The following is a 10,638-nucleotide window of genomic DNA, read 5'->3' as shown; positions in this document are numbered from 1 at the left end:
AGAGAGAGGGAGGGAGAGAGGGAGGTGAGGAAAAATAGAGTTCGGATCACCTGCTGCCATGTTTTCCACAACCATGAATCCTGAGTGAAATACTCGAAACATGACTCCTAATTGATTTCTAAATTTCCCGTTTTGCTTCTTAAACGCTGAATTTGGGACCTGGAGGATGTTTATAAACTGTGTCTAAACACACAGCAGCCATTGCTATGACAACATGCATCAGATCAGGGGTCTGCGGTGGTGTCTTAGCCCTCTTTGGCATCATATCAGCCCGACTTTTCACTCTCCCACCTACAATTCACTGAGATGCTTGTAGCACTAATATAATATTGTTATAGACACACAGTCAATGTGCCAAATGTGGAGGAGAAAATACAGATTCCATATTGGCCTGGACGATGAGAGGGGCTTGTAACAAAGACCAAAAAAAGAGAATCAATCCTTGAATTTAAATTAAATAATGGCTGTTGCTTTGTCTTGAAATCTCTTTTCCAAGGGTGACCTGCAGCGGCACACTTCATGTTACAAGCAATGACTTTAGAATAAACACTAGTTTAACAATGTGCAAAGTTAGGTTGACATTTAAAGTCGATCACAGTAATCATTTCAAAACACAGGCACTGTTTAAAGGATGCTCGCAGTCTGCTCTTTCCCCCCCATTTCCCCAGGAACAGATAGATGGAGAACATCTAATGAACAAAGAACAGAGGCTTTTGGTTCTTTTGGTTACAGATTAAGCCAGTTTGTATATCTGTGTACACTCAGAGGGAGGCCAGTCAGAAGTATTTCATATTATTCATGTCACTGAATGACTTAAAGCTGCAGTTCAACACTTGTGATTGGTGATTTTTGTTGGACATGGACAAGGACATTTACTGGCTTTTTCCGATGCCCAAGTCAATGATGATACAATGACGGACCCAAGTACAACTCAACTCTCTTAGTTTAAAACTGAATAAAGTGACAATGGTTCAGAAAACAAAGGGAAAAGACAAAAACATACAACCAAGGTGCAAAAAAAAAAACACAAGAGAACATGAGGAACAAACAGAACAGAGATCGACAGGAAGGTGTATAAATAGTGCACTGAGAAAATGAGAAACAGGTGTGACTGATGCAACACAGGTGAAGGTAATCAACACAAATGAGAGGCTGCAGGAAGCAAAGGCAGACAGAGACAAGACATAAGCTTGTTTACAAAATAAAACAGGAAGTTAAGTCCACAAAATACACAGGTATGAAAACTACAAAACAAGACCCCAACAAATACAGGACAATAACAAAAGGTCAAGGGTCATGACAAGAATGCTTTGTTCTATTTAGTAACTATTATTTAATCTCCCCACATAATACAACATCAAACCACTCCTCCCTCAGTAACAACATGAATGCACAGGTTAGAACGTCTGCAACACGCCGTTTATCGCTCGACACGAGCATGGATCTGACGCTGTGTGGACGTCCCTCTGGTTCCAATCTGGTGTAAAAACCCAACTGATGGGAGCAGATTGCATCGCCATGGCAACAAAATTACCCTGCCATAACGTGGGAGGCATGGATCATGGATGTAATTATTCCCTCGCCTGCAAGAAGCAACATTTATCTGTTTTCTCTTAAGCAGGATTATCTTTGGTGGAATATTTCATCATTTAGTGTGATGTGATTTGTGAGTTGATAAAATGGTGAGTTAAGTGTAAATTATAGAAAAGGGTTATCTTGTTATCAAACAAATTAAATGAGCAATTCTTTAATTCTGGGTGAGAAAAATTAGGATAAAAACTTGTTTTGCCCCCTACAATGAAGTTAGCTGCACATCACTTCCACCTATAGCTGTCCATTAGTTACCTAGCAACGTGGAGCATGTTGATGTTGTGGAATTGGTGAGAGGAAAACAGCCAATTGGTGAGTCTGAGTTTATGAGACCACTTTACTGTCACATAACATGGGATAATGGTATTATGATGCCCAGGCAAGTGGAATGGAGCCTGCTTCCTTTTGTCCTGCGAACACACACACACACTGGTTTTGCAATTTGTGTGGACACTAGCCACTTACCCTAATCTTAACCATCACGACTAATTGCCTAACACTAAACATTACCCATAAACTAGGTCTTAACCCCCACTTTCCCAAAATGTCCTCACTTCATATGATTTATACGATTTTTGGTCCTCACAAAGCAACAAGGTTTGTTCAGCTATTCTTAGGACACCGCACTATCCATGCATTTGTACAGCCGTATCACTAAACTAGTTACTGCTTAACCCTAACCTTAACCTAACCCTACCCACAACTCACATCTTCTCAGAGCCTCAGAAATGAGAAAAGGTCGCAAAGAGGTACAAATACAAATACATATGAACACACATAGAGACACACACACATTTGTGCAACTGTTCTTTACAAGGCATTGCATTGACCACAACCAGTCAGTCAATGCTTAACCACAATTCAAATATTAGCCTTTAACTAAACCATTTCTTCAGTCCATGAGGACTACATGTCCTGCTTATGCCGAAGGTCCTAAATAGGTACAATAAATTACAAATGTACACATCAATTTTTACTCAAAGGGAAGATTTATTTTAGCTGTAAAAAATGTACAAAAGAAAGTGACAAAAAGTTTTTTGTTTTTTTTGCTTTGTCATTGTCATGGTTTTGTCTTATTTAGATGAATCGTGCACTGAAAGGCCAGTGATTTAGGAGATGAAAGTGGAGAAAGCCCTCTATCAAAATGCCTTGGTAAACACAGAAAGGTCAGGGAATGGATTCTTTGCTTTGAAGTGTCAGCTGATTACTTTATAACTGGCAACATGAAACTATTTGAGGGGGCAGAAGGATGAAAAAAAAAGGGCTTTGCAGTGTGGAGGGCAAGAGGTAAAAATAGATTCTGTGTTTTATCAATAAAAATGTAGACAGGCAGATTTAGTTTTCAGTCTTTTTTTTATATGAAACATTCTCAGAGTAAACCGTTAACAGTAAAATGCTTGATTGAGCTCTACTGACAGTTTGCATGTACAAAATCTAGAGGTGGACAGACATTCAAATAGTACCACTGTAGTGACGCTGTGGAACCCATACATGAAAACAGGAATACAGCCCCTGTTTGCACGCAGCTCTTACATTATTGCTTTTAGTCCCCTGAAAAATACTGAATATAGTATGCTTACCTTGCCACAAAGTTTGATTTGACCACTTTGATTATTAGTTGTTCAAAACATGTACACTAAAACGCACAAGAAAATCGTTAAAAGGAATATATCGGTATGAGGTTAAGGCAGGTGTGTATGCTCCCAAGTCATCAAGCAACACAAGTGTGAACCTTGTGGATCGACTTTTTCTCACTAAAAATGATAAATATCCAGCAGGTGTCACATTCTAAAGAAGGTCTACCTAGTAGAATATCATTTGCATGGATTTGGAATTTAATCAGATGTTCCCTTACATGGAGCAGACGTCAACAACAAACGATAGAGAAAAGGAATATGTGTCAATAACAGGACAATTAATGAAAAACAAACAATGAACACATGATTTTAAAAAAAGCACCCCAAAACCATTAAAGAGACAACAGACAGGAAAGATGCTGGAACTTTTGTGTGCCGTAACAAGCACAGCTGCTTGTGCTATGAATTGTATTGGAATTTTTCTGCAAAAACCGTAGCCAAAAAAAATAATATAGCAAAAGACAGACTTCTAGAGGTCTAATAGAAACATGAGTGTGTCAAACTGTGCAATCAGTTTTAACGTCATAGAAAAAAATTGGCCCAAAAAGTTGTCAATTTCTTCTTTTATGAAAATGGAAAAACTATTTTTTTTTCATATTTTAATCACATACTTGAGTTTTTTCTGAGGATTTTACTTTGGCATTATTTAAAAGAATGACGGCTACATTTTATTTAAATTGAATAAAACTCTTCACAGCAATGAATGTTCTTGATTAAAGCTATATTGGGTCAAATGTAGGAGGAAATAATGGGAGATGACTGGGAACAAATCAATACTGCTCCACTTTAACTGTCCAAAAACTAATATCCGTTTGCAGTTTTTCAAACAAACATGAATCACAGAAAAAGTAAAGCAAAAGCATTTTGGTTTTGTGATGGTTGCCACTGCCTTGTGCAGCTTCACGCATCTGAATATGACATCTAAACCCTGTCTGATGTCTGAAGTGTGGTAGGTCATAAAGGCCTTGGTGCAAACATCATCTGGATTTGAGGGAAAATCAGATAATCAGAGTGTGTTCAGTCCTTGGTGTTTGCATTGGAAGTGTAGTGTCTCTTGTGTCACTGGTTGGGGTAACCCATGGAATGCTTGACAGCTTCCTCCAATGTCTTTCTGGTTACCAGAAGTCGTACCATATCCTCCTTTTTGTTTGTTAGTTTTTTACGAGCCTTGTCGTGGGTCACCATGGTCATATCCCAGCCATTCACCTGGGATAAAGAAAATAATTTTTGTTTGAATGGACAGTTTTTTTTTCATGTTCGTATCAGGTATGGACAACATTGACTTTGCCGAGTGTGCCATGTTTCCATAGACCTGCCTGTGTGCACTCTCACTCTCACTCATAATAACAACATGTCCATATAGAAAAAGTAAGTTGGTGCCACATGGATAAATTTGAACAAAGGATTTCAAAAACAAAGTCAACAGCTAACATCATTTGAACAAGAGCTCACTGAGGACATTTTTATATTTTGATCCACAGGATCCGAAAGAAAGAAAGTCTTCTATAGAAGCTAGACTAAAAGACAAAATGCATCCTGATCTGTTAGATGAATATAAACGTGTTAATCTCGCCTTGTACAGTGTCTGATCCTGCATAAACATTCCACATTTTGATGACAGAGATATGATTTAGCAGCCATGTTATAAGTGAGCGTGCCCAGCTCCCTGGATGACCCATGGAAACTGCAATACCACATGCAACCACATTTCAAAAAACCTTAAATATCTCTTTAAAAAAAAGCTGGAGCCACTTACGTATTACTATTATTATGATTATTACTATAGTTGACATCACTCTTCTTAGCAGGGTGATGGGACAAGATGATAATGCACAGCTCACTCTTGTGTACACATAGCGCCATCTTGTGGATTTAGACCACAGCAGCTCCGTTTTAATACCCACCTGCAATATTTTGTCTCCCATCATCAAGCCTGCCACCTCTGCTGGTCCTCCCCGTGTTATCCTGGTCACATAGATACCCTTTGAAAAAAAAGCACATGTTTTCTTTTCATAAACAATTGTAAAGTACAAACCAACAAAAAAAGATTGTATTATGAATATACAGTGAATAAAAAGATAGCACATGAGCCAAATAAAATCCTTTTGTCTCTTCCAAAAAAATAATTAATTGTTACATTTTCCTCTGTTGTTATTAGGGGAGGAAATCATCACGATACGGCGATGAAAACGGCTGTGACAATTAATACATTGCAAGACAATCATACATCACGATATCTGTCTAACTGAAGAAAACAAAACGTACGCGGAAAGTTCAAAGTGCAGGATTTCTCGATTTAATCACGACTGGAGAACAAAGTGAATCAATTTTATGTCTTGGACGTAGCTTTCTCCTCCACTAACCCGCGGTAAACTCGCTCTTCTTCAGCCAGGTAACTTTCACCCAAGTTTCCCTTAGTTATTTGCCCTGACGTATAGATTATCTTACTGCACGAGGAAGGATAACCATATATCACCAAATCGATGTTAGCTATTATCATGTATAAATTCCTTCTATAAACTCTGGCTTTTAAAATTACGCAATGATGATGATGGTAAGATCTTCTTCTTGTGGCTTCTCCCTTTAGGAGTCGCCACAGTGGATCATCTGCCTCAATGATGCCCAATCCCTCTTCTGTCCTCTTCTGTTTCACCAACTGTCCTCATGTCCTCCTTCACAACATCCATGAACCTTCTCTGTGGTATTAAAATATTAATGCTGCGTTCAGGAGCTTAATATTGATCGATGGAATGCATCAGGAAGGGCATCCGTGCAAACTCAAGTATGCGGATCATTCATTATGGCGACCCGTAGAGAAAAAAAATGTTGATTATAATACTGAACTAGTCCTGCAGCCAACAATTAATTCCATCATCTGTCCGTCTAGATTTTTTAGACATACTTTTCATATTTCTTACTTCCTTCACTTAACTTTTGTACAGTGTCTTGGTCAATCATCACTTGACTGTTGGACAGAGAAAAGCAGCAGTCAAACCTCACATTTGTTTAATAAAGTACTTGATCGATGAAAGAAGGGATCAACTAATGAGCTAAATCTGGAATATTGTAAACTCTTCAACAAAATGAGACAGGAGCCCAATGCACTTTTAACGGTAAATGTTTTGTGACATCAAGGAGAGGGTGTGCAATTATAATGCTTCAGTAAAGATGTAAAGAATGTCTATGGCAGGGGACACTGAATAAACTCACTGTGTTTACATAGCCAGCACATTCACATGTGGCTTAGGGCAAAGCGGCAAGTTTTTCTTTTTTCTTCCTATGACCTCAGTCTGATTTGTTCTCATGTCAAGCTACAATAATGTGTTCAAGCCTGTTCCTCAAACACAGTCTTACCTCACCTACATACTGCTGTGCAACAGCAGAAACATGGAGTTCTGCTGACAGTCAGTGTTAACCTCAATGTGACAACCATAGTTTTAGGTTAAAGGTCCCATATTATATCATATTTCTCCAAGTTAAACTAGTTCCCTGGAGTCCTAATGAACATGACTGTGACATGCTTTAGTCAAAATACCACTAGAATGAAGCACTACAGCAGTTCAATCACCCTGCCAAAACAGCCCTGTTCAGAACGCTCTGTTTAGTTAAAAAAAATAATAAAGTAAAACGAAACTTAAAGGTCACATAGAGTGGTCCTGTTGCACATATATGTGAGTTATGGAGGTCTACTTACATATATTAAGTTGTTTTTATGGTCAAAATCCTCCTAGTTGATGTAAACGAGCCGATTGAAATCTGTCCTTTTCGAAGCGCTTGTCAGTCGTGCTATTTTTAGCCATAAATCTCGCCGAGAAGACAGAGTGTGTTGTGATTGGCCAGCCAGCGTAGAGCCTTCCCACCTGTGTTGTGATTGGCCAGGTATCTGGAAGTGACGTAATCTATCACGTCAGCTCTCAGAAGCGCAGCTCCCTCTCTGGAGCGGTGGATGCACTGCTACTCATTATCAAAACATTGTTTTAACAGTGTTTAAAAATAGCTTCGTCACGACTCCCCGCCGCAGTCCCTTTATGACTTAAAACCGGAGTCAGACCCAGAGTCAGAAGACACTGTTGCTCGTGAAACACCTCCACAACGGACGTTAATTCTTCTTCTGCGGTTCAATGTACGCAACCGGATGTGCCCGGACTACCGCCCGGAGCAGGACGATCGGTTGTTCAGGAGAACCGCTGCTTACGTAACGTTTACGGGATTTTCAGTGATCTCGTTGAGCCCCGAGATTACAATAAAACACAACGTTCTCAGCAATGGCTGAACTGTTTGTTTCGAACCGTCAGGCTTCATAAACAAGGTAATGACGCAGATACACCAAAAAAAACAGCGATAATAGGAACTTCCGGTCTAGTTCCGCTTTAAGGGACATCAGCCACAGAGGCTACTGGGAGCTCACAGCAGTTACCATTTGGAAAAGGGATCATTTGCAGGCTCGAGCAGGCACATTGCCGTGATATATAACATGTATCCACTGGACAGATAAATCCTCTGAGGCTGGAAGTTTGTGTAGAACTCTGTGCTGCACTGTGGAGCCAAGAATATAACTTTTCGCGGACTTCAGATTTTCAGATGCTGTTGCCCTCGCCAGCACTCCCGCGTTTTTACTGACAAAGCGGAGCTCTGCGAGACAAAAATTCCAGGAATTTAGCGTCTTGTGATGTCCCAGTGAGCGCGGAAGTCAACATTGCGTGTTTTATCCCCTGTAATAAGACTGTGGAGGACCACAAAAACATGAATGAGTCATCTTTTTTCACACTTTAGCAAATGGTAGGGCCTCCAGAGTCCCAAATATAAGAATTTAAATGATTAAAAAGTTGATTTTGCATAATATGGGTCCCAATGTCAGCTGAGATAGGCACAGCACCCCCCGCGACCCTCTGGTGGAAGATAAAGCGGTAGATAATGGATGGATGGATGGGTCCTTTAAGCTATGTGTGCTGCCATGACAGCATATCACTCTCTGCAGGCAGAACTTGGCAAACACCTGACACAGGAGCTAAGTAATAAAAACAAGTGACATAATAGGAACTGTTCACAATGACTCACTTTGAAAGAGCAATGGCCAAAGTTGAACACCGAGCTGGCCAACCAGAGGTGTAACAAAATGGTGTAATGTAACGTAATTTGTAATATTTTTATGTGTGGTACTATACCATTTTTTTTAGGGAAGGTGTTATATTCATCTTTTATATTCTGTGTTAGTCACTGTATATTCTCTTTGTGGGCTGTTTGTTGTTTCTGACATGCTGTGCGTTGTTCTGTAGCTACACTAAAGGGACAATAAATTATTTGATTTGATTTCACAGATATATACTCAGTCAGTCACACACTCATGGACATTCCTGTGTACATCGGCTGGCCTGTTGTTGTAGTCTGGTAATAATGATAATGATGGTGATGATAATGTTGATTTGCTGAATACTTGACAGACACAAACACACAAAGGCTTGCGCTGCTATTCTTATGAGGACAGTACACTGCATTAACCTTAACAATAAACAATTAATGCCTTACCTCAGAAATGAGGTTGTGCCTCATTAGGACCAGGTTTTTGTCATACACACACACACACTTACTTTGTCAGTCTTATCCTCAGAGAAAGGGTTCTGCCCAGGATCCTGGTCTATCCCTCCTCCGATGCTGAAGCCCAGGATCAGATGATCTCCCTGTCGCAGTTTCTGAATCTCAATTCGTTGCTGTTCCATAAAAAAAAAGGAAAGAAAAAAAAGAGAAATCAGATATAACGTCCTCGCGGAGGCTAACAAACCATTCCCAAACAAGTCATAACACAGACGAGTCGGAGAAAGAGTTTTGACTGGTTGTTGGAAATCTGAACCAAGTGTCTGTCAGTGCTGAATAACTGAGCCAATGCCCGTCTCTATACTGTTCGTAAGACACATTCCTGTACATTACTGATGATTAAAGACAGATTATATGAGAGGAACACCTCAAACTGGAAATGACTAGAAAAACCAAGTTACTATAATTTGTGATTAATCTACCACAGACCTACTATACTTGGTTTCAGCACATGACAAATGGTGGATTTCAGATTCTGCCCTCTGGTTATTGAAGCCCACATTGACTGTATAAGTGCAGCCCTGCCTTTGACACAGACAAGCAGCTGCAGGCTCAAGAAACCAGATGGATGTGTGACTCTGGCATCGGGACTCGTAGACAACACTCGTCCAGACAAAGACCGCCTGTGTGCATGATGGTGATGAATAAGCAGTGAGTCCTTTTTAGTGCTGTGGCCGACACAATGAAGTCTGAGGATGATGGAGCTCTTCTGTTTTGAAGAGTCAGACATTCGGTCAGGACTTTCTGGCACAGTTATTTATACACTAGTATTTCTATATTTTTTATACTAAGACATGAAACAATACATTTTCTTCAATGGCAATATGTCACATTATCACCAATTGAAGATGATCTACATTTTCCTTTCAAGGTATCAAGGTTTCAGATATTCAGACTGACCTTATAGATATCTGAAACTAGAATTAGAGACATATCTATATAATGACAACCCCCCATGCACATGAATGGCAAAAGTGACGTCATTCTGACTAGTACAAACTGAATTGCAGCAGATATCTGTACTTTTTGACTTGTAAGAATGACGTCACAGATACATGTAATGGTCATTCCTTATAGTCAAACTAACGTCTTGTCATATTTATAGAAATAGACTATGTATCTTTTATAATTTCAATGAGAACTCGTCTTGTCTTTGTAAATGTACTTACAGCTGATATTAGGAGACCGTGTCCACCAGGAAGACTGAATGGTGACGCCCATTTCAACTGTTCACTTTAAGCTAAGCTGTACCTTAGCTTTTGCATCTGCCTAACAATGTTTTTATAGTAAGAGTCAACAACACAATGTTAGGGACACACTTGTCTCTCCCATTTTGTCTCACTTCTTCTTAAACAACAACCTGGCGTGATGGTTTCGTGTTTATGCGGCGAAGTCAGTCAAAAACCTCTGTTCTCGCTGTTGCTACACCGGGATTTAACAAACAAAGTTAGGCTTTTCACCAATGTTGACTCAGAGAACTAGTCTACCATGTTTTAAACAGTGTTATCTGTCTCGGTTTTGTTCGGCACTGACACGGGTTTTATGGTCAAACCGCTGAACAATAGGGCACAGCCCCGCTCCCCTCCCAAACTTACCGCTACAACAGACATCGGCTGTCCCGGGACGAAAGACATGCTGTTGTCGGGATGTTTCACACTCGAACACAACGAAGAAAGTCGCGAAAACAACTATATATTACAAAAAAGTGTGAACGAAAGCGTGTTAGACGTTATGACGAGAACTTCCTCGGTCTTTGCGTGAGCGTCAGCAGCGGGATGATCCCTGGATAGAAACCAACGACTTCCAGCATGACGTCACC

At 39.9% G+C, this 10,638-nt stretch overlaps 1 protein-coding gene across 1 annotated transcript; it reads right to left on the bottom strand.

Moving 5' to 3' along the window:
- Positions 1 to 2,575: 2,575 nt before the first annotated feature.
- tax1bp3 (Tax1 (human T-cell leukemia virus type I) binding protein 3) lies at positions 2,576 to 10,537 on the bottom strand. The gene is made up of 4 exons (XM_083887439.1): positions 10,415 to 10,537; positions 8,816 to 8,935; positions 5,132 to 5,209; positions 2,576 to 4,433 (listed from the first exon to the last, which is right to left on the bottom strand). Exons 1-4 carry the CDS (start codon positions 10,451 to 10,453, stop codon positions 4,287 to 4,289), a joined length of 384 nt encoding a protein of 127 aa, XP_083743565.1. The 5' UTR covers positions 10,454 to 10,537; the 3' UTR covers positions 2,576 to 4,286.
- Positions 10,538 to 10,638: the final 101 nt, after the last annotated feature.

Source organism: Microchirus variegatus (assembly GCF_963457635.1).
Source record: "Microchirus variegatus genome assembly, chromosome: 4".
Taxonomy (NCBI): domain Eukaryota; kingdom Metazoa; phylum Chordata; class Actinopteri; order Pleuronectiformes; family Soleidae; genus Microchirus; species Microchirus variegatus.
Note: the sequence above shows the minus strand (reverse complement) of the source record. Positions and strands in the feature narration are given on the sequence as shown.

Excerpts from the sequence above, each read along its gene's own strand:
- tax1bp3 (XM_083887439.1), bottom strand. The coding sequence starts at position 10,453 with ATGTCTTTCGTCCCGGGACAGCCGATGTCTGTTGTAGCG. Across the intron at positions 8,936-10,414 it reads AGCCGATGTCTGTTGTAGCG|CAACGAATTGAGATTCAGAA; the intron begins GTAAGTTTGGGA and ends TTTATGGAACAG. Across the intron at positions 5,210-8,815 it reads CTGAGGATAAGACTGACAAA|GGTATCTATGTGACCAGGAT; the intron begins GTAAGTGTGTGT and ends TTTTTTTCAAAG.